Source organism: Solea senegalensis, linkage group LG5, assembly GCF_019176455.1.
Source record: "Solea senegalensis isolate Sse05_10M linkage group LG5, IFAPA_SoseM_1, whole genome shotgun sequence".
NCBI classification, from domain to species: domain Eukaryota; kingdom Metazoa; phylum Chordata; class Actinopteri; order Pleuronectiformes; family Soleidae; genus Solea; species Solea senegalensis.
Genome location: NC_058025.1, coordinates 6347119 through 6371223, shown reverse-complemented (window position 1 = coordinate 6371223; position 24105 = coordinate 6347119). Strand labels below are relative to the sequence as shown.

Below are 24105 nucleotides of genomic sequence, written 5' to 3'. Positions count from 1 at the left end.
TGCACATTGTCCGTACCTGGAAATAACAGCAGAGAGCAGTAATAGCATGCTCTGCTGCACAATAATAGAGAAGAGTTCTGGCAGCAGTGGGTTTCTGCTGTGACCAATACTGGGAAGAGTCAACATGAGACTGTTTCTGCTCACATGAATCCTGCAGGTGGCAGTCTAATTCTGCACAACGTTATAGGAGGAGGATGAATGAAACTGGTCTGTGAGCAGTGCACAAAATGTAAGCTGTTTGATATTTGGTCAACATTTGCATCAGATATGACTATTGTAGCCAGTGCTGGGGAAGTTACTCATCACACATTACTTCTTTAAAAAGTTATATTATCCATTCATCCATTTTCTACTGCTTTATCGTCATCATGATAATCACACGGGGCGCTGGTGCTAATCCCACCTAACATAGGGCAAAGGAGGGGTACACCGTGGACAAGTCAAGTTATATTACTACGATACTAATTCTTGGTATCAAAAATAATAAGTTACATTACTAACAAATGACTCCAATAAACACAAATCAGCAGTCAAAGTTGGAAGCAAATCTGGCAGCCTCTCAATTGTTTTCTGCATATTCCATCAACTGTGACCTGCCATGTATATTTACTACCTCATAACATAACATGTCTTCTAAAGGATGAATAAAGAATGCAATAACATATTACTGTATTTTTAGATGTACAAAGAAAGAAAGATAAATGCTCTGTATTTAATAGCACTTTTCTTGATGACCACTCAAAGTGCTTCAATCACTTCAGTCAACCATTCACACACATTAATGCAGCAAATCTGCTTACGCAGCACTTTTTTGATTTCACATCTGTTATAACCATTCACGCCAACAAAGCTGTTTGTGGAGCCACTTGGGGGTCCTGTGGACCTGCGATCCCTGGAATCAAACCCTGACTTTCCACAGAAAGAGGTACAGAAAGCCTGACGTATTCCCATAACCATCATTATTTTGCTTGTTTCATGCAATAATTAGAGCTTTACGATGACTATACGCATTAAGAATAAGCATTCATACTGACCAGATTATAATGATTTCAACAGCAGAGCAGCACTGTTGTAAAATCAATTTAATTAGTGTCTGTCTCTGTGGGTAATTGAGAAAAGTGTTCATGGCACTGTAGGGGTTCTTTGTTATGAAGATGTGATTAAAGGTCCATTGTGTAACATTACCAAGAGTTTATTGGCAGACATTGAGTATACGACCCATAAGTTTGTTTGTATGTGTATAATCACTTTAAAATGAAAAATTGTTTGCTTGTTACACAGTGTGTAACCTCAGGTAAGGGTCTTGCTTTGTGGAGGTCGACATCTTGGGAGAAAAAAATCAAAACAGTAAAATATTGTGATATTTTGCGTGGCAATATATCAATAAACCTTTATTTGCACATACTCAGTGTTTTGCAATATTGTGACAATATCGTATTGTCACTTAAAAAATAGACAGACATCACCTGCAACCAGCACTCCAGACTGGTTTGACATACTGCTTTTTTCGTGTGTTATTCTCAAAATGAGAACATAATTTACCATGTTGACATTATGTTCTGTTGGAGAAGAGCTGGAACTAGTGAATGAGACCATTAATTCTTCATGAAAATGTTCACAGGAATTGTAAATCACGAAAGAAGTAGGCTCCTTTTCCTCAGCCTTGAGTGGGAAACTCCCATGGTGGGTAGTAAATATAATCTTACTTCCTGTTTTGTTTCAACCGGGCAAACGGGAAGACAACAGATAAATCCACTTTTCATACATGGTCTATGATTCGTATCTGCACTGTACCTGTAAGAGAGATCCTAATATTTTTAGTAATTTTTCAGCAGCATTTCATCCATTAATACCATGGTTCTTAAACTGTGGTATGTGAGCTTCCTCTGGTGGTACTTAGAGGAAAATCAGAAATACTGTTTTGATGTACATACCAGAGTATGTGATCTGAGTGGAGCTGAGAAATTTTGACCAGAGCGTTCAGAAAATGAAACAAAATGAACAATAATTAGAGTCACCTTATCTCTTGCTCCATCTTAATCTAATTTCACTATATCAGTGTGTGAAGTATATGTGAGGAAGAGGAGGATGATGAGAGAGCAAATGATCTCATTGGAAAAGTCTGTAGCTGACTTTGCTCGGCCCATTTAGACCACTGTATGTTGGTGATAATGGAGCTCAATATTTCCTCAGCTGGTACTTGGTATAAAAAGTTTGAGAACCATTGCCTCAGTAAGTCAGACACGCCGACTCAGATACCAACATCGCCCCAAATCACTCAGTCTGGGCTGATGTACAGTAGGTTACGCAACCTACATGGAGTGGTACAGATGGAGCCCACAGATTACTGGCTCGTCATATGTCCATTATTAATCTTTATGTGTGTAATGTTTGTACTAATGATTACATAACAGCATATTGAGGTCAGCGACCCTGTTCCATCTCAGTTAGCGGTGAACGACCGGGGGAAATTGTTTTGCAGCTGTGTAATGCATTAGCTGAGATGGCGGGTTTGAAGTGCACTGTCCACGGCTAATCTCCAACCGATGAAGTCAAAGTAAACAGCATCTGAGCCATAACACTCATTCCCGAGATGAGGGGGATCAATAAAAAAAGACTGATGGGCAGGAGAACAGATGTGTGACTGCACAGATGATTGCTATTGCTTGTTTCTCTCTCTCTCTCTCTCTCTTTGGATCAATTATAGAAACTACAGAAAGGACACGGATAGTGCAGCCCTTCTTTTTCCAACAGTATCAATGCACTTTTATTTATATAAATATATACATATATCATAAGGTTATATATATATCATAAGGTTAACAATTCGATCACCAAATCACCAGCAAAATACTAATGTTAATCAACTTGCCCTCTACTTTTTCTACAAACTGTGAAGTCCAGGTAGTAGTAATGCACCAGGGAGAGACTCTAATGGTTGACTTGATTTATAACAATTTCATGAGGAGTTAATGGTCTCACTCTCTAGTTTCAGCTATTGTTCAATAGAACATGATATCAATTTTATATGTCATGTAGAGGAAAATAGACGACAAACATGGCACATCAGCTGCTACCTTCCAAATTGGTCAATAAATTTCATGGTCAAATCTGCTTTCACAGAATGAGCTAATTCTGCAGCTTGAAGACTATGTCCGTAACACCACATTACAATTATGTAGGGAGGAAATACTTTGGTGAAACCATGTTATTTTCTATAGTAATCACCGTGTAATAGCATGTAATAACACCCATTGTAATAACAATGGGTGCAGAAACCCAAATGCACAAAACTTAATTGAAAGTAAAATTAAAACAAAATGAAATAAAGGAGAACAAAACGAGAGAAAAACCAACAGCAAGGCTGGGCAAACATCAAAATCAACGGAGGAAGGCTGGCTGGAGTGGGAAGGGACAAAAAGTGCAGGTGTTCTGGAAAAAAAAGTAAAATAAGTGGCTGGGATCAAAGGTTGAGAAGGCAAGCATGAAGGCTTGTTACCAGTAGGAAGAGAAAACAATTTGGCGAATACTGGTGAGCTGGGGCCTTATTTATAAAACTGCGCGTAGATACAGCGGATACTTGGCGTACGTCATAGGAAACACAGGATTTGCTTATGCAAAAAAAAATGGAATATGCCAAACGTTGTGTAGAAAGTGGTGTGCGCATTCTTCTGTGCATGCACAAGCTTTATAAATGAGGCCCCTGGTCCAGCCTTTTAAACAGGAGCGAGTGAGTGGTGGCAATCAGAGTAATCTGCAGCAGGTGAGTTGGAGGGAAACCATGTAAAGGGGTTTCTCCGGCCAGCCTGCAGGGAAAAAAGACAGGCTGACACACCCACTCATGCAGACGAGGGAAAACAGATAGCCTTATAACAGGAGGGGAAAGGGGAAGAGGAAACAGGACGGGAGACATTTTATGCAGATCCTAACAGTGGGTAATAAGGGAGGATGGATTTTAACTCAATTTTGACTCACAAACATTTTAATGTGAATGTATTACTTTTGAAAATAACTCGATATTTTGTAATATTAACTCTTTGATACCAAATTTAAATACTGCTGTGATTATCAAGGGTGAAATTGCATGAGGAATAAGATGAATTTGCCAAAATATTAACCCCCTACTACAAAATGATTAACAGGAATGTTATAAAGTGTTACTGAGAATGTTATTTGATAACCAGGGTTTTCAGGTCACTGCATTGGTTCATAAAGTGTGTGTCCGAGCATACAAACCCTCACATCCACATCCAAACTGCACACTGCACGGTCGATGACTGCTTCTGTGCATCGCATGGGTTTTGGCACCGGTATAGCTCGAGGGAATCAGGGAAACAAAAGAAAAAGGATAAAAAAAAAAATAGAGGAAGAAAGCCAAAGAGATGAAGAGCGAGAAAACTGGCAGACACATAAATAGAGGCAAAGCAGATAAACACGAGACAGCTGAGCGGTTTCATCTCGACATCAGACCAAAGGCTTGTACCATCTGCCTTGTATGTGATATAAACAACTGTTTTGTTCACATTCACACATGTGTTTGTACAGTTACTGTCACACAGACTCACAAGATATGCTGCTTTATCTTTAAACAAATGGCATCACACTGTTCTTCACATTTGTTTTTCTCACCATGTAAGATCTGGGATAAATCCATGGCTCTTACATTTCTGTTAGTAGCAAATCATCATCCGTAAAGATCAATCATTCAGCCAAATCACTGTAAGGGTTCAGGTCGAGGTGAGTTTTTCTAGGAGGAAGCGGAGACGGAGCAAAAGACAGGAAGAAGTCAGTAATGCAACAAGAAGTAATATGAAATTTACTAGGAAAGCTACCTAGCAAGTTAGCAAAATAGATAGATAGATAGATAGATAGATAGATAGATAGAACTTGCAATACTTGTCATCAACAGATTCTATTTATTTATTTTATCTGAATCAATCCATCAATCAACTCTCCGTTATTCTTTTATTTTTTTTCCCCAGACATTTCACATCACAAAGTTTCCTTTGCTAAAAACAATGTTATAAACAAATACCTGAGATCAGATTTCATCTTTTATTTTTCCATCACAAAATAAGAAATACTTTTAAAGCCCTTTCAATGAAATCCTGTAAACCAGACAAAAGATTATGCAACTCCTTTTTTTCTATGAATGATGGTGAATAACAATTGAAGATGAAGTTATTATCGGCTCTACAATCATGATTTGTCACAGTTACTTGCTGCTGTACAAAAAAACACTCACTTGTTAGACAGTGAGTGTTGAGTCAGTCTGTCATTTCTGGCAAAGGCTGTCAATAAAAGTGCTTGTTCAGTCTTTAGAGGAGTTCACAGGATGAAAGAGAGGCACACCGGGACACGAATAACAATTATACGGTAACTTTTAATCCTTTGGGAGTCAGATCGGCAGAGGCAGAGACGTGTGTCAAATGGGAAGACTGTCAAATACAAGCCGCGAGCTCCCTTCTCTGTAAACAACACATCAAAGCCACTCTTCCTCTGCACTTTATCATCCCTGCCCTTTATCACTCACACATAGTTCCTCCAGCTGCATCTCTCTCCTTCCTGACTTCTCCCTGCTGCTGACAAACACTGCTCGTGTGCTACATGATCTGTACATTAGTATCTCCTGTCAACCCTAAACTTTTCACTTGTTTAGGGTGTTTGTCTGTCTGTTGCTCAAACAGTGATGTTAACACAAATAATGAACATCAGATTTGGATTCAATTCTCTAAATAATTAAATAATTTGATTTTGATGGTAATCTGGATACAGATCAAAATTCTACTACAAAAAATCTGTTTCCAACATGTTTCGTTATAACTGCAAATGTCAGTACTGCTCTAAAAACGTTTATTTTTCTGCACTACTCTCCTGATATCTTCATAATCTTAAGAAAAGTGAATTATAAAATAAAAAAGCTAAAGCTACATATGGTTTCAGAAATGAATGATGCTTCGGAGTGTGTTGACACTTTGGGGAACCTTTGGCGGAGGTTTGTGCTCTCTCAGTGCTTTCTCTTATTTTGCTGTGTTATTTTCCCCCACTTCTCAGCTGACAGGATGAAAGAGAAAAGAGAAGAGGAGGAGATCATGGTCTGCCTGTGTAGAGCAGAGGAAAGAGACTGACAGATGGACAGTCCCTGTGACGCACAGCAGAGATAAGAGGATTGGACTCGCCTCTTGTTGTTGGTGCCACAACTCTTAACGCAGTTATCTCACCCTCAGCTGAGCCCCACTAACTTTCATGCAGTAGATGAGACTGATGGTGCTGATGGTGGAGATATGTGAACGGTCTGGAGAAGACACTGAGCCAAAAATGATGACAGGAGTGTTCGGTTTGAAGAGGACTCAAGACCAGCTGGTCTGCTGACGTTCTGCAGATACACACATTTGTATTTTGTTGTCATGACTAGGCTGCAGTCAGCAGGTACTTCTGTTCTTTCCTCTGCTGCACCTCTGCTGTGAAAACTGGCACTTTGTCCGGGTGTGAAGGCACCTTACAGGCCTTGTAGAGGATAATGAAGAGAATGAGGATGAGGGCGCCCACCACAGAGTTGCAAACAATGGCTATAATGGCCCACACTGACAGACCCGTCCTTAGATCCTGCTCCATGGTCAGCTGCCTCCACACTCACTGTGGTCAGATTTCAGAGGTCAAAGGTCTGTAGTTGGTTCCACGCTGGTCACTCCAGTCCCTCCATTTATCCCTGAAAGAGATGGAATGGTTTCAATGGAACATAGAGTTTCCACACACACACTTTGTCACACTTGGCAACAATTAACCTGCCTATCACACGGGCCCTCTGAGTCTACAAGTGAGGTCAGTTCAGCAGTGATTACTCTCCCTGTGACAAGCTAGTTACTGGGCCACGGCAGCTTTATCCCTGTACAGTAACCAACAAAGTGTAGTGCAGTGTTTCCCAACGTTTTGTTATGGCAACCGACTTTGTAAAGATGACAAACCATTCTGACCCAGTTCATTAAATTAACTAAATAAAGCGTCCCCCATATTGAAAGTTTGGGAAAGGCTGCTGTGCGGTGTATGATATCCACCAGCATTAGTAGGTTTTACACTCAACACTCTGTTTGTAGAAGCAAGTGCTATTTCAGTGTCAAATCGAGAGCATTATAAGGTTCTCCAATAAAGTTACACAATAAAGCACGAGCGCAATATTTCACTGCAACTAATGCACAAGAGAGGTGTCAGAGATGCAGAGGGGAATTCATTGTACTTTGTTCGTTGTAACAATCTGTGGCTGAAAGGAAAGTATTACATGACAAAAAAGTGCCTTTTGGCTGCAGTTGCATGTCAAGGCCCCTCTTTAAAAAAAATAATAAATAAAAATCTAGCGTTCTTTTATAGTGTCAGAGATCGATGAAGTTATTACACAGATAAAGAAGGTGCCAGCGAGCACTTTTTCTAACTGAATTATTCTGAATGAGTTTCAGCAGTAATGTGTTTTCGAGGAGGAACATGTGGGAATTTGGCTGACAGTTTTGTGGCTGATACTAAATGGGTCACTGAGGTGTGCTGCTGCTGCTGCTACTGCTACTGTGTGAGAGAGAGAGACAGTCAGCCCAAGCATGAGACAGAGTGTGAATATTTCCCACTCGGAGTATAACAGATAAAAAGTTGAGCTCACTTCTACACCGCTCTCCCTCCCCTCTAATGCATTTCTAATGAAACCACATATTTCCTTCTCTCTCCAACCGAGGGATACACTGCAACAGTCCAAACCTGCAGTTGAGAACTCATTTCAAAGTCATCCTTCCCTTTATAGGCATTTTATGACCAAGCAAAATAAAGATGGATTGCTCCGAGTCAGAGTAGGTGGCAGTGATGCATTTCATCTGCCCTCCAACTAATGCAGTCGGTCTCTGCACCAGATGGGTCCCTCTCAGGATGCTGTTGGCATCACTGTGGGCAAAATTATCCTCATAATCACTGACTGGGATTACTGTCAATAAAAACAGCTCTTCCAGTTTTGCTGAATATTTCCACAACCATCCATTTTATGTTTCCTGTTGTTGCTGCAGAAGTCAGGTGACAGTAAATGTAGCGTATCCAGTTGACAATTTCAATTAGAGTACAAGCGAGAATGTGTCAGCTATTAGATGACAGCGAGATGTGTGTGTGTGTGTGTGTGTGCGTGTGTGCTGGGGAGAGAGACAGAAATCAAATGAGTGAGAGCAATGTACTGGAAAAGACTGTTTGCGAGTATATATTGATTTCACACAATCAGTGGTGCATTTAACAAGAAAACACACAACCGCCACACCAGCTATTCATTATCACTAATTATAAAACATTTTCATAATGTACACTTAACCAAATGAGATGATGTTGCTTCATGTCTTATTAACCATGAAGGCAATTTGCTCTCATTCGCAAATACAAAGCCATTCCCTCTGAACACTGTGCTAACTATGTTTCAATTAGTGACCACATTTGAGGAAAGTCGATGTAGTCACAATTCACACAGAGCATAAACGGAAGCAGAGGTTTTGACTGGAATCTGTACACACACATGTTTGAGGGTCACAAGTACAAACAGGGCTGTAATTCAATAACAATATACATTACATTGCATTAGGGCTGAACGATTATAGAATATAAAATCTAATTAAAAAACATTTACAATGACTAGTGTGTGTGCAAATCTGTACAAAACAAAGATGTTTTCCTGTGCTCCACTCTGATCACATACCCTGGTATACAGTAGAACAGTATTTCTGATTTTCCTCCAAGTACCACCAGGGGAAGCTCACGTACCACTGGTGGTACACATGCCACAGTTTGAGAACCATAGCCCTAATGATTACCTTATTCAGTGGACTGCGTGTGTAGTAGCAGAAGTGATGTTTATGAGTGTTCTTTGAATGCATCATCATTAGCAGGCGTTTGGTTAGTGAACAGATTGTGTGTTAACGGGTGTATTGAAATTTCTGAGGGCCACTGAATGCACCTCCTCTCTACTCAACACGCTGTGGACCCTGCATTATCTACCCCCGTCTTTTTCAACCTTTTTAGAGGCAAGGCACATTTTTAGATTAAGAAAAATCTCACAGCACACCACAAACCAAAATGTTACAACACAATGGTATAGACTACTATGCTCCCTACTGACACCCACTGACAAGGAGGAGTATTACTCTACCAGTCACTACAACGCTGACAGTGAATAAGTAATATTTTTTTGGACCTAATAAGTGAAATTGGATAATTTTTACATGGCACACTGGACAATCCATAGCTCTCATGTGTTGGAGTTTGTTTGTGGAGGTTTGCCCTAATAGTTGTTTTGGTTATCAATCATCAGGAGTAAATCATCAGTCATATTTCAGCAATAAAATGTCAAATTGGAGATGAGTAATCTGCTAAAATTATAAATCTTTCACCTCTAGTTTTTGGCCATATAAAGCTGCCATAGATATCAATAAAGACAATGAATTTATCCTTTGTGAGTTGGATTCTAGCAAAGTTGACAATGCATCACTGTCAAATAAAAAAAAATTAGTTCAGTTGAATCAATCTGAGGGTTAAATGGCTGGATGTGTGTTTCAGAAGATTCAGAGGTTCAAAGGTTCTTAAACAGCACATGACTGACCCATCACATAGCTGTATGTGCAAACAAACGCACACACTGACTGACAGTCAATGAAAGCTGCTGTGTGTCTGTTACGCAACAACTCTGTGGCTGTCCTGAGAAATAGTTCAGCTTTGGGTCTGAAACTGGAGTCAAGTAACAGCAGCACGCAGCATGAGAAGATTGAGTTTGCATGTGTGTGTGTTTTTTCATGAATTCCGTCTTTGGCTCACACACACGGACAATAAAGGGAAGTTTGTGTGCACAAAACATGCAAATAAGCTACAGTAAATGTATGCAAATATAGGCTGTGCCAAACAATGTCCTCTTTTAAAGGGGAAAGGCATATGGGCACTGCCACACACACACACGCATATACACACACAGAGCCTGCAGTGACCACATGGAATACAGGCGAATACTTGTGCATAATGCATCACCTTGCAGTGCACTATCACAACAGCCTCTTTTATTCAGCCTGTTCATTTGCCTTCCTTCCTCCTTTCAGCTCACTTGGCTGCATGAACACAAATACTGAGCTGGAGAATCACAATCCTGACTGCAGACACACTCTTACTCTATATGTGATTGTTGCAGCATGTTAAATTATAAGTTATAAGTGACCTCTTCCATCTCACTGTAAATGAAAATAGTTGTATCATTTTCATATATCTGGTTGTAAATCTGTAAAAATGGGAAAACATGGCTGATAAACATCATCAAATGATTGGATGTTGGTGTTATTTGACAATATCACGTTACATTTTAAAGATATGTACCCAATAAAGATACTATAGCTGTTGTAAACATGACACAGTAAAAACATTGTAAAAGAAAACATTTTATATACATTTTTACAGAGCGACATTTATAATCTGTCTCCATAATCACGATTTTGCATCTGCACTGCAGTGCACTTGTGTATTCTAAACATTTAAAACTCAACATTATTTAAATTAATCAAATACTCAAAGCTTAACTTGTCATTCAAACTAAAGTATTATTTTAAGTTATTGAAAGTTCTTCCCATCTACCTCTTGCTGAAAGGAAATACTGGGTGTTTTATTACTTGTACCATTGCAGTACCCCTTCAATATGTGGCTGTTTTTTAATGTTTATATAAGCTTTTGTGGGTTTTTGGTTTTCGTTTGTGTATATGTGGTGTGAACAGAATCTCTGTCACTTGTCCACTTGTCTCAATCTCTTGTCCAAACAACGTCAGCAGCCAAATTCCAAGCCTGTCAAGCAAATCCTTAGACAATTGTGTGATTATTAACAGTTCTTTGCATTTATATAAAGATAAGTGGGCTGAACCCAAAGGGGGGCTCCCAATGCTCTATTTTAGCACCTATGAGGCACTAAAATGTCTAGAGCCGGCCCTGAACTTTGCCCTACATTTATGCTGACACTTTTCACACTGTAATCCAAGCACATAAACACCGAATGCTTTCATTCTTTAATCTTTATTGTGTACAAATGTGGACATTTTTTGCCTTCACAGCACAGAAGCGTCTTACCCAGGTTTTCTGTGCGTGTCCATGCGTCCCGAGCTGCAGCTTTTATCCTCCTCCGATAAAATTTCTCTCAACTCAGCAACTTCAGAAACACGTTAGAGAAGCGGAGAACTTTTTTTCTGACCCGAAACAGGTCACAAAACTCGGTGATCGGTGAGCTGGAGGTGTCTGCTGACCGGCGCACGCTGGAGGACAAGGCGGAGATGCAGCTATTAGTGTCGGCTGCTCATCCTTCCCCCACCGAACCTCCCTCCCTCCCTCCCGCGATCCACCCTCTCTCCCTCCTTCCTCTATGTCCCCAATTCTATTACTACTGAGCTATTTATATAAAGACGCTCTTGGTTCTGGATCATCCCATCACAGGCTTTTCCCCCTCACCTCTGTGAAGACGATCCCACATGTAGGACTTTTGGAAACTGCGCACAAAGTGACAGCAACACTCTATTGTTTATTATCCTAGAATCATCATGGGAAAAATTATATACAAATAAATTAAAACAAAGCAGAGGTATAAGGTGTTTTACAAAAACAAACAAACAAACAATAATGCAGATGTTAAAATCATTCATAATATTAAATCATAACAACCAAAATACGGATGTAATTAAATTAATGTGAACAGGTCCACCGTCCACTATCAAAATATCAAAATCAATTGCACATTATTTGATATAGGTCTGGTATTTCCAGCAAAGGTAAATATATCAAATGCTTTAAAACCATAACATCTTTTAAAATCTTCTAAAAGTAGAAGAAAAAGTCCATTTAATGAGGTCTTTTACATATTCAAGGTATTTATGTCAGAGGTCGCAAGACATAATTGGCATTGGCAACGTTCCTGTTGAAAGGTTAGTAAAAAACATAGACGCAAATGTATCTCAAACTAGCCATTGTTAGCAAGTCTTAGCTATTGTTAGCCAGTGTTAGCTATTGTTAGCCATCGTTAGCCATGTGCACAGATACAAATTGAAACAAATAAGACAGAAGTACAATTAACATTAAAAGCAGTAGAGTGTTTTAAGTGTTGACACAAATGCAGCCATCTTTGTAAGGGTTGGCGTAGTTGCTCAGTGGTTCAGAGTTGGACGTTCCGACTTGAAGTCCAACAATTCCTGTTAAAGGAACACGTACCCCTCAACTTGGGAATTCTGACTTCCAACTATAACTGGAAAAACATTTGAGGGATTGTTCATTCTGATAATAAGAATGCCCACTTTATGATTTTTCCAGAGTTCCAAAGTATAACAGAAATGTCCTTGTCACAGTGTCCATGAACATGTGACTAAATATTGTATTTAAATTTTCATTCAGAGGAATTCCTCTTGCAAATGTTAAAAAGTATATTGTGAAATGTTTATTCCCATAATACAACCGAAATTACGAGGTCATGGGGAACTCATGCAAACTGCAGACTGGGAACCGAAACCACCGTGAGGCAACAGTGTTAACCACTAATCCACCATGAATAATATAAATTAATAATGGCTGATTCCAAAAACCAAGATACCAGCAGCTTATCCATAGCTTAGTTGTGAACAGTTTATTATTAAAATTCCCCCTAAAGCTTCTGATCTTTCTCAGCAAAGATCAGCAGAGATAGTATTTTTAAAAACAGTCGGTGCAGCAAAGACTGCACAGCCCTAAACATATTTTTGTCTTAAAGGTGCAGCGAATTCCACTTGTTCTTACAAGAGGAGAACAAGTTGCACAGAGCTGAGACACAGCTGCACAAAATTTCCCACTTTGCCACTTATTTTTCCTCATTGATATGCAGAGCAACAGCAGGGTGTTCCCCCAGTGAGTCTCTGCTGTGTGTGTGTGTGTGTGATGGGGTACGTTGACCCACACAGTTCATGCAGAGACAAAGCATTCTTTCAAGGCCTCAGTCTCTCACACCCTCACTACTGGCATGGGGCAAATGTTTGGCCGAGCAGCACTTTAATAAATGAAGATTCAACGACTGAATTATTCAAATAAACGCGCTGAATTATTTAGATTTAACATGATTTGCAGTAAGAAGTGAAACAATGCACGGACCTTATAAATGAAAATAAAATGAACAGCAAAGTCAATCAAATAAAGTACCAGGTACTATTACTAATGGAAAAGCAAAAAAAATGTTGTGCCGGAATTGTGTAATGGAAATGCACCAATAGTATTTCTCATTTTCCTCCAAGTACCACCAGAGGAAGCTTGTGTACCACTGGTGGTACACGTACCACAGTTTGAGAACCATGGTGTTAAATTATTCAATATTCACTGAGTGTGTTAAATTATCAGTTCAGTGTGCTGCAACAAAGTGAGCTGCTCTTCGGTTTCCTTTTGCATACAGCAGTTCAATGTAGACGGTCAATACTCACAAATCCCTGCATCACATCCAATAAGACTCGTGCTCAAGCCGACATGTGGGCTTAGATGGGATAGTTATCAGAGTATCACAGGCTGAGGCTCCTGAGAACGCTTCTCCACAAGTGAGACAAATGCTCTCAAATATAGTCAGGGAGAAGAAACACATGCACAGGCTGAGTACGTGTCATGTCTGATCAGCAGAGACCCCTGCACACCTTCATTACTCTGTCAAAAATGATCAGAATGTGTGTGTGTGAGTGTGAGACCGCGTGTGAGCTTTGCAAATGTGACACAGACAAAAGAGAAAGAATGAGATTTAAATGAGAAAAGTTAGAGGAATTTTAAATCCGCTCTTGATTATTTATTTTTTTGCCTCGACTTTCTGTTCCTCGCCACAATGTGAACAAAAACGGACAGAAGAGCGAATCTGTCCTCTCTTGCCCTCATCTGAGTGTCACTCTCGTGGGGTAATGTTAGACTATTTTCCAGGATTCTCAGTGACTCGTAGACATAATGTATACCCGTGCTCCTTACCCTAACATCAAGTCTTAACCCTAAGAAACCCTTTAAAATTGTGATGACAGGACAAAATGTGCTCACGCAGCCCAATCAACAAGCAGCCCAAAAATTCTAAGTCTTAACCATAACAATGTAATATCTAACCCTATCCTTAACCTAATAACAACTTAAAACCAGGTCTTAATCCCCCAACAGCCCTTTATAGTTGTAAGTACCAGACCAAAATGTCCCCATAAGTAGGTAGGTTTATACATTTTATTGGTCCTCACAAACATATACATATATGTACAAGTATACACACAGAATCACCTCCCAGCTGTATGTGGGCTGTTTGTAGTGACATGTATTTGTTGGTGTTTTCTTTCAGACTGAAACAGTCTGATCAGTATTGTGCTTTGGAAAGACTGTCAGAACTAATTCCAGATCATGAGTGTATGAGGACACCTGCTGGGCATTTGTTGACACTGTTTCTATTTTCAGAAAATCTTTCCAGAAAAGAATAGAGAGTCAAATAACGCCCACATAGTTGTTTTTGTTGTTGTTTTGTGCAGTAATTTGGTTGTTATTAAAACACTCAAGACAAACCGAGTTTCTTGACTTTTCTTTTATTGACACTTTTTCTTCTTTAGTTGTTCATCATTACCTGAGAAGACAAATATTCAGTCATGATTTACTAAACACAAACAAGAGACAATGTTAAGAGCAATTGAAAAACATGAACTCAAAAAAGGAGCTTAATTCTGTGTTACGTTGCTGTGTCTAACCTGGTCGATCCAGTCATTGAAAGCAGAGACACGGGTGAAGACAGTGGGTTTCTTCTTATAGTTGCAGCCTAGGCCAGAGACGAAGCTGGCAATGCCGTGGACCTCCCACACACCCTCAGAGTTTTTACAGTTCAGAGGTCCACCGGAGTCGCCCTGAGCCAGAAAGTGACATAGTTAACAAGACATATTTTAGTCGTTTAACAGATGTATTGAGAGACTGGCAGGATAGTAGAATGGACACACAAGTAATATGCGTTCTTGGCAGCTAAAAAGACATGACAGAGACCCCCTTAAATTCTTTGGATGTGCCTTCTTTAGAACACACCTGCTGCATATATATATCTATATACGGGGTCAAACATGAGGTTTAGGGCCCCTCAACTTAGAATGACCTGTCTGAGGAAATATAGCTCGTGGAATCAGTGAGCATTTTAAATCACCTCTTGTATCCTATTTTATAAATCGCCATTAATGTGACCTTATATTTTTATTTATTTGACCCTTTGGTATTTCATTGGCGTGGCCTTTTAGCAACTTCCTGTCTATTTTGACGAATCAATCAAAATGGGTTTTGCAGCAATTCAAATGTAAGCAACATGGTTTAGTCACATTGAACAATACATTTCAGCAATATCTGAACAGATCAAGATTAACTTTGTCATGTCTATGTAAGATGGTAAACCTCTATACAGATCAAGAAAGTCTTCTGGATCCGGTGGATCAAAATGTGAAAATATTTCAGGTGCTGTTATGTCAATGCTCTAGATGTTAATGTTGTTTTTTCCTTGCTATTTATCCTGTTTTTGGCTCATAATTTCCTCAACCTGGTTTGTCAAAGCACTTATATCAATAATGTTATTTCTGTTATTCTTAAAATCCTGTGTTGTTGATTTTAATTTGTCTGAATGACTAATGTTTTAAAATTTCCAGTTTCCTCTGTCACGCAAAAACACACTAAGCATCAGCTTACGTTGCATCCAGCCACGATTCCATCCCCACCGGCACACACCATGGAAGTCCTGAGAGCAATACCCCACCAGTCAGGCTGGGAGCAGGTGGCATGATCAGCCACAGGCATCAAAGCCTGCTGCAGCTTATCAGCGATGGGGCCTCCAGCTAAAACACACAGGCAGAGTCTATTACTGTCATCCTCATACACTAGCTGTCTGTCAAATCTGCTTTGCAGCATTTCCCCAAGCCCCATATTTTCAATTTAGAAGTAATCCCCCACCCCCAGCTCCTCCGGCAGGAAGTTTCAGCTAAAGTGACATGCGTGTGATTTTCATCCCAACTTTGGGAGGTATCTCTGATCACACACACGGCTGGTTATGAATTCAAAAATCACACTTGCATCCAATTTTACCACCCATGAGGACACTCTCATCAAGGATCTTTTAGAGATGCTGAAAAAAACAACAAGACAATATAATGACAAACATAGGCCTTCCACAAATAGAGACTTACTGTACAGCCTTCCCCATCCGGTGATGTAGCAGGGGTAGAGGTTGGTCATCACAGTGCCAGCAGCAGGGATACATGCAAACTGCACATGGCTGCTCAAAGTCACAGGCTCTGACAACTTGATCATGGCAATGTCGTTACTGAACGAGAGACACAAAAGAGAGTAAGAAACGGTCTGTGTGTACAGAAAAGATGCCGTACTATTTGTATGCTGTGTCGCGCAAGCGAAAACAAGCTATGTCAAGCAAAACTATCAGACGTAGCCGTGAGAGCCTCTGTACACAATTGGATAGACCTACAATTAATCAGACAATGATTTGGATACGCAGAGTGACGGAAAACACGTCCACAAATGTGCTTGTCGTAGTTTTCTAGGAGCGATGGCCATCTAGTAATGACGTCTAGCGACGTTTGTCCGGGGGAAGCAACAGTCCAAGTGCTGCTCTTGTGGATGCCAGGTTGGTTGAATGCAATGGCTAATCTCTTATCGTTTCTGATGGTTTATCTCTGTAAAAATGTAGCTGCTTATTTGGGCGGTAAACACCATTAAAGCATGTCCTAAATGCTCCACTTTTGTCGATACCTCTGTTGATGAATGAAGAGAAGCTGTGTCATAGGCACAAGCTGGAGGGAGGTGAATAAATAGAATCTGTGCCTCAGCACAGGACGTATGAGTTTATGATGGACTGTCACAGTAGGAGGCTTGGCCTACTCTTTGTACTGCACGCCGGCGCTTGTCTTACCCGAAGGCCACAAAGATGGGATTCCATTTCTCATGCACGATAAACTTCTCAGGCAGGATGGCCTGGGAGCTGGCTTCCTCCTCAACCAGGTTGTGTTTGCCCACAAACACCCTGTAGGAGAGCTTGGAGCTGTGGGACAAAGCAGACGGTTGAAGTTCAAGATAAACTACACAGAAGATTTGCTGCAAAGTAAAAGATTTGCTGAGGTCACACGAGACTTTCCACTTCAGCGTTTGTCCTGTAGGATCTCTGCATGGTTTGTGAACCTGACAGATCAGGTCGAAGGCCAAAATACAGACAGCAACGAAGATTATTGGAGTCAATCAACATCAGGTCCTCCTTTCAGGCAGATGATTCCACTTGTTTAGATCCTCAACACCACCAAGGCATATGTGTACACCTTGTTCAATTTTATTACTCAGTGATGTGCAGATGAGCACATGCAATTGAGAACTAATTAAGTGAAAGAAGTGGAACCCAGTGTGGTCTTGCCTCCATTCATTCACTCTGCATTTAGAGCTCTTAATTCAGAGGTCTTCTGTCGTAACATGTGATTATTTGAGTTACTATTGCCTCTCTATCATTTCCAACCAGTCTAGCCAGTCTGCTCTTACCTCTGACATTAAACAACTACCGCTCACTGGACATTTTATGATTTCTCTGTAATCTCTGGAGCTGGTTGTGGCCAGTAGATTAGCAGTTTCTCAAATAGTCAGACCAGCCTGTCTGGCACTATGTCCAGAGTCACTTACATCACCCGTCTTCCCTATTCTGATGCTCAGTTTGAGCCTCAGCAGGTTGTTTTGCATTTAGTTGCTGCCATTAGTTCTGATATGAGCAATAACAAATAGTGTAACAGGTTTATTTAAAAATGTGGCTGGTGAGTCTGTGTATATGTTGTTTTAACTTGCTTTTATAGTGAACATTTTCTACTTAAACAATATTGTATCCTATCCTATCCTGTCCGTTTCTGTCCTTTCCTAATTTGAGTACAACATTTAAACCTTGGGTCTTCATGTCCAGTCCTAATTGCTCTTGGATAAGCTGGGGTTCAGGGTCCAGAATAAGGCCAAGCGCAGAATAAGTGCTGAACACACATACTTGTATGTGATTTGTTGACGTGTCTACTGGCGGTTGCGCTCGTGTGTTTATGACCCTCTACAGGAGGGATACTTCTCATACTTGATGCAGTGAGCAGCAGTCATGACCCAGTTGGCAGCAATCAGCGATCCTCCACAAGTGTGCCTCCACTCACCGTCCCTCTCATACTGCAGAGAGACCTAGAGGCAGAGAGAAACGACGACGTCATAAAGGAGACTGTAAGTGGTCGTGCTAGGATGCGGCTGCACATAGAGATGGATGTTTTAATGAGCTGATTTAAAACCCTAACTTTTAAACATAAACAAACGGCTGTTCCTTTCAAACCGTAGTCAAATGAGTTCACAACGCGCTGATTAAGGCCATCGGCTCCACATGACTCTCTCTGCATTTCTGAGCGCGGTGGCGTTTAGATCTCATATCTGCACACAGAAGGTGATTTGTTTTGTATCAAGACAGACGGAGGCAACAGCAGGATCACTTACTCCATGAGTGATCTTGCGGGATAAAAACATGCATTTAATGTAATGTTTTTTGTTGTTGGTGTCATTAACTCTATAAAAAAAGGGAAAAAAGAAATGCTGGTGATGGTGTGTAAAAAGTATGATTCTGTGCATTATTTATTTCTCCAAACAATGGTGCATATTTTAAACATATGTGTAATTTCCTAGTTATTCTTTTGTATATTTTGTCTTAATAGTTTTGATTGCCCATTGTATTGACTAGTATAGAGTATATTATGCCCCTATAGGTTTCAACTGCACCTTCACTGAACTAAACATAAACATTTAATAATTTTGCCGTCAAAAGCACAAACAGGTTGGGTCAGAGTTTCACCTGCCTCTGCACTGACACTGTCAGGTCTGACAGTATTGCTTGCATTCAAAATAATGTCACATTGTTTCTGTTCATAAAGACCAAACGGAGAGAGAATAATAAAATAAAAATAAAAAGTTACACACTGCAACTTTAATTCAAACACAATTTAAGTACAGAATTCTTCAATAGCCACTGGGTCTTACATGTAATAACCAGATGTTGGGCCAACTTTGTTTGCCAGTAAATTAAAAAATAAAAAACATTGACAGATGTGTGCATATTAGCATACCTGCCAGGGCCAGCTGTGGGGTTTGGCATCTACTCCGTTGACGACACGGGTAGACAGGGGTTCAATGGGTGGTTTGCCGCACCCGAGGGCTGGACACGGAGGAGATAAGTGTGATGGACACGAGAGAAGGAGAATAGGAGAACAAATAAATGACTTTACACTCCTTCATCAGGCACATCATTTTTCTTTTCATTTCGGAATTGAAGAAAAATTAGTGCGAGCTCCCTGTGTGGCGAGATGTGAGCTCACTCGCTTCAAACTTCAAAACATGGAGAAACAATTATACATAGACTCGTACGCAGACTGCCAGATGTTCTTACCGCCAGCAATGAGCACTGAGGCCAGCACAATGGGGAACATGTTGATTGATGCTTCTGCTGAGGGACGGCAGGACACCAACACTCTCTTTTAAACTTTTCCACCACAGGCAACACCCGCTCTTAATGTTTGATAAAACAATCCCATTGGTTCATCGCTGCCTCTGGGGGACCGAGATGCACCAATGGCAGTGAGGGTCAGTGAAATCGGGAGGTTGACAAATCACACAGGTGTGTTTCTTGGAACATTTCCCATGACCTTCATGTCGGGCCACAATCCAGGCTCCGCTGACATGTATTAGAACGGTGGCTTCAACAGCTTTCAGGTGTATATTTGCAGATTATGTATATGTATGTATTTGCCGAATGCAGAGGGCAAATCATATATGACTTTGTGTATGTTAACTTAGCTTTACCTGTTTTCACAAGAAAAACAAACACAGAGGTTTTCACTGTTGCATAACCGCATGGGAAGCCAACATCTGGGATGACTGGCACTGACCTGTTTTCTCCTAAATGTAAAGGCACATTAGTCTGATAAATAAACTGGACGGCGCAGAAGCAGATGGTATGATGACGACCGCACCAGATTGCTGCGATCTTGATATATATAAAGATTTTATGGTGGTGGTGGAGGTGAGGGTTGCTGATATGTGGGCAGGCAGGCAGGCAGGCAGGCAGGCGGGTGAGGGTGGATGGTGTAATCCATATTTTGATTTCTAATGGCAGCCTTATGCTCAGCAACTCTTCGTTTTAATATTTCATTTTGTCTGACTCAAATACATCTGGCTACAAGGGCATTTCAAGACAGAAACTATGTTTTGAAAGACAGTTAATAGATTCCTTTATATTGTATATCTTTTCTGAATGGAGGTGAGTAATGGTGCATTTCAAGTGGAGTCTGATTTCTGAGTTCCTTGTTGAAAGTTTCAACTGGAACGCCCCCTCAAGTTGGAAAGTTTGAGTGACCTCAAAAACCCCACCATTGGATTCAAAGATCGCTGCCTGTTGCCACACACCAGGGCCACATAATGGTACATTCCAGTTATAGTCAGATGTGGGAATGTCCGAGTCGGATTTCCCACCCGTAAAATCCAAGCAACCTCACAAACCCCACCATAGGATTCCAAAAATGGCTGCCACTTGTACACACACCACTGCTTTTACTTTTAATTGCACTACTGTCTTATTTCTTTTACGTTAAGTCAGTCATACTCAAATGTATTCCATGTAGAGCGCTGTTATCGCACATCATGGACTTGCACCACAACCCTTCAAAATAAAATACAGACGCACCACTTTCGGACAAGCTGTCATTTCATTCCCAGGCAGTAACATCTGGAATAACAGTAAAAAATGTAAAAAAAAAGTTCCCCTCTTAAAGCAGAAACAAGGCCAGCAGGATGTACTGGATGTTTCGTGATATGCTCATATTCCTGAATTCTATTCTAGTTTTCCCCAGTATTCCTTTTAGTTTAACTCAATCAATCTTCTTCTTCTTTAGGCTTCTTTCGGCTTCTCCCTTCAGGGGTCGTCGCAGCATGTGCAGCATCACAGCACATCATCATCTCCCTCCGTCTTGCCCCAGTTCAGTGATCCACATATTGCATTTGGCAAAGGCTTTTACGTTGGATGCCCTTCCTGACACAACCCTCCCCATTTATTCGGGTTGGGGAGTGACATCATGTGAGTCCACTGGATGTGGCCCCCACAGTGGCTGAGTTATAGAAAAGGCAATCAGTCAATCCATCAATCAAAAACCTGCGCTGCAGCATTTTGTGCAATTTATTGCCTTCACGGGCAAAAACAGCGTGATAAAGCTGGTCTTTCAGTGTCTGTTTGGAATAAGACTTGTTGGTTTTTTAATATTTCTTAGATGGTAAAATTCAGTTTTAGTGAGTGAACTGATGTGTGCAGAAAAAAGGATTTTAGAATCTTGCTCGATCACTCTCTCTCTCTCTCTGGACTTTTGCACCTAAAATTAAATGCTATATTTTGTCTTTATTTATGTGTAAAATGTTGTCATCAGTGCAGTAAACCAGTTTGTCATTTGCTGGTAGGACATGTATAGTTGTGTATCATTGGCATAGTGATGAAAAGCTATTTAATCTTTTCTGATGGTCCCAGAATAGAGACCTGAGGGACTCCGCACGTTATTTTACTGACTTTATTTTAGCCAAGGAGTCGTCACCTATGGACACCCTACACCAGAATTGAATATTGGGCTAACATCATACCCTCATCAGGCAAAGTGCCTTAAAATGTCTTCGGTCAGAAGTTTGCTGCCTTAAACTAACAATGTAGATGTTGTCTTGTTCTGAAGACAAATGCATGAGAGATACGTACTCGTACTGTTAATATATATTGTGCATCATTTCAATTTTAAGAATTACTGCTTCTTCTTTGAGCCTAACATATAATAACAGTTATTTGACGGACATTTACTCCGAAAACCTGGCTGTCCATGACAACAGCAGTGTTTTTATCTTTCAAACTAAACATTTAGTTTAGGTTATCTGTCAATTCTAACAACAGAATCTATATGAATAAGTTCACATTTTTCAGAATAAAAGCACTAAACTTTTATTGTGAAGATAAGCAAATAATTTAAGATCAGATTTGTTAAATCATCTGCCGGGCCAGATACTAATGCTGGCTGGCCAGTTTTGGCCCACGGACCACCAATTGTTGATCACTACAATACAGTCTAGGTCTTTTTCTGTGCAGTGTATTTGACGCCATGAGGCCACATGTACTGTACATAAAATCATGTATCAATAACAACTCGACTGAACGGACGTTTAATAAGTTACGAGACTTGGAGGGCACAGACACAACTCCTGAGGTATGAAAGTGTCAGAGTGTGCAGGCCTGCGGTGACTCAGCATCCAGGCTCTGTAAATCTGCCAAAAGCTGCTTGAGTAACATTCAGTGGTGCAATAAAGGTGTAGTAGCCATGTAGGGTCAATAGAAAATGTGTGTGCGGAAATAGTGAGCTTTTGTTGATCATGATTGTTTCTAATGACAGAAGTGATATCAGTTCCATCAGCCATGAGAATCTGAACTCCCTAATCTGAGATTTTTCAACTGACGTACAAGAAATTCACAGATTTCAATTATGGGCACATAATTTACAAAATTGACATCATGTTCTATTGATGAAAACCTGGAACTAGTGATTGGATTATTGGTTCCTAAAGGAAATGTATACTGATGTTATAAATCAAGTGAAAAGTTATTTTCCCATATGTCTTCCATTCAGGAGGAGTCGCCCCTAATAGTGGCCCTAATAAGCTTCCTCAGTTTTCCTCTTTTTTTGGCTGATTCATTTTATCATGATATTTTTTATACCCATTTCAAACATTCATTAATTTACTCACCAACTTCTTTTGCACTTTAAATATTTAATCTTTTTATTCATTTGTACACCTTTTACCACTTTACCAGACATTTGTTTTTTAAGTGCTCCTGTACAGCACATTGAATCTGTCTTTGTGAATGAAAAGAGCTCTATGAAAAATAAAGATTAACTGGCCGTGCCTCATCCTTGAGCTGTGACATCTTTAAATAAGCATTATATTGTAATAAAAGCAGTATTTCAGAAAAGAAATCACATGTTCATCAGACTATGCATCAAACGACAGACTGGACTTTCGGCTCATGAATCAATTAATCTCCCAGTTCACCACTAGATGGGACAATTTATCTGTTTAGACACCAAACTGATTTGGTTTTAAAAGAGACAGACGGGGAGATAGAGATACATTCCGTTGCTTTATTTTGTGTTTGATGCAAGAAAACAGCATCCACGCTTGTTGAAGTGAGCCACTCAGGAAATCAATCCTGTGTCTAAACTGGGGAACGGTTCAGACAGAAAAAACAATGACATCTAAAATAATAGTCAGAGCCCGACATACATATGAGAGTGAGAGAGAATACTTCACAACTTGTAACAGCTGAATTTACGTATCAAGTTTGGTGAGAGCCACTTCTCTGTAGTTTGCAGACCGTGGAAAATTATAGGATTCAAAAAAACAATGACGGAAACAAAATAATAAAAAAAAACACTTGAAAAGCAGCAGCAACAACAACAAGTGAGACATGCTGAGCCTGAGTGTGTGTGTATACATGTATTCATATCTTTGTGAGGACCAAACATGTACAAACCTATCTTTGAGGGGATATTTTGTCTGCGCCCCACTACTTTAAAGGGTTACAGGGTAAGGGTTGTGATGGTTAAGGTTAGTTTAAGGGGTTAGGGAATACATTATGTTTATGATGTGTCCTCATGTGTGTGTGTGTGTGTGTTTGAGCCTCTCCAAAGCTGTGATTTTCCCAAATAATTGAAAAATGCCTCTTGAAATCTGCAGGCATGTGTCCAGAACAGACACTTCTCTTTCCAAATTTCTGATTAAAACCCATGTGTTCATTAATCTGCAGTGGGCAGATGACACCAACATCATGAACTCAAGCTCACACACTGAATGATATAAGTGCATAAAACATTAACCTGACCTGAATACCACCAACCCTTCACATTTGTAGTACAAAGATCCAAAGAGAGAAGATATTCATTTAAAATGAGACATTACAGTCAACAAAAAAAAAACTGCAGTTGATTTAATATAAAACTATGCTCAGAA

At 40.1% G+C, this 24105-nt stretch overlaps 1 protein-coding gene and 1 long non-coding RNA gene across 3 annotated transcripts; both read right to left on the bottom strand.

Annotated features, from left to right (window-relative positions):
* Positions 1–2123: 2123 nt before the first annotated feature.
* Positions 2124–11348, bottom strand: LOC122770182. 2 transcript variants are annotated; one of them, XR_006360500.1, is made up of 3 exons: positions 11107–11348; positions 4237–6709; positions 2124–3806 (listed from the first exon to the last, which is right to left on the bottom strand). It is a non-coding gene; the product is annotated as an uncharacterized LOC122770182 (long non-coding RNA). The 2 variants fall into 2 exon arrangements; XR_006360501.1 differs by having other exon boundaries at positions 4243–6709.
* Positions 11349–14560: 3212 nt separating this feature from the next.
* On the bottom strand, positions 14561–19547 carry ela3l (elastase 3 like). Its single transcript, XM_044025433.1, has 8 exons — positions 19466–19547; positions 19146–19234; positions 18122–18219; positions 16940–17068; positions 16200–16336; positions 15706–15851; positions 14736–14888; positions 14561–14614 (listed from the first exon to the last, which is right to left on the bottom strand). Exons 1-8 carry the CDS (start codon positions 19503–19505, stop codon positions 14597–14599), a joined length of 810 nt encoding a protein of 269 aa, XP_043881368.1. The 5' UTR covers positions 19506–19547; the 3' UTR covers positions 14561–14596.
* Between the last annotated feature and the right edge of the window lie 4558 nt (positions 19548–24105).

Excerpts from the sequence above, each read along its gene's own strand:
- ela3l (XM_044025433.1), bottom strand. The coding sequence starts at position 19,505 with ATGTTCCCCATTGTGCTGGCCTCAGTGCTCATTGCTGGCG. Across the intron at positions 18,220-19,145 it reads CCCACAGCTGGCCCTGGCAG|GTCTCTCTGCAGTATGAGAG; the intron begins GTATGCTAATAT and ends CTCTGCCTCTAG. Across the intron at positions 17,069-18,121 it reads ACTGCTGCTCACTGCATCAA|CTCCAAGCTCTCCTACAGGG; the intron begins GTATGAGAAGTA and ends TTTGTCCCACAG.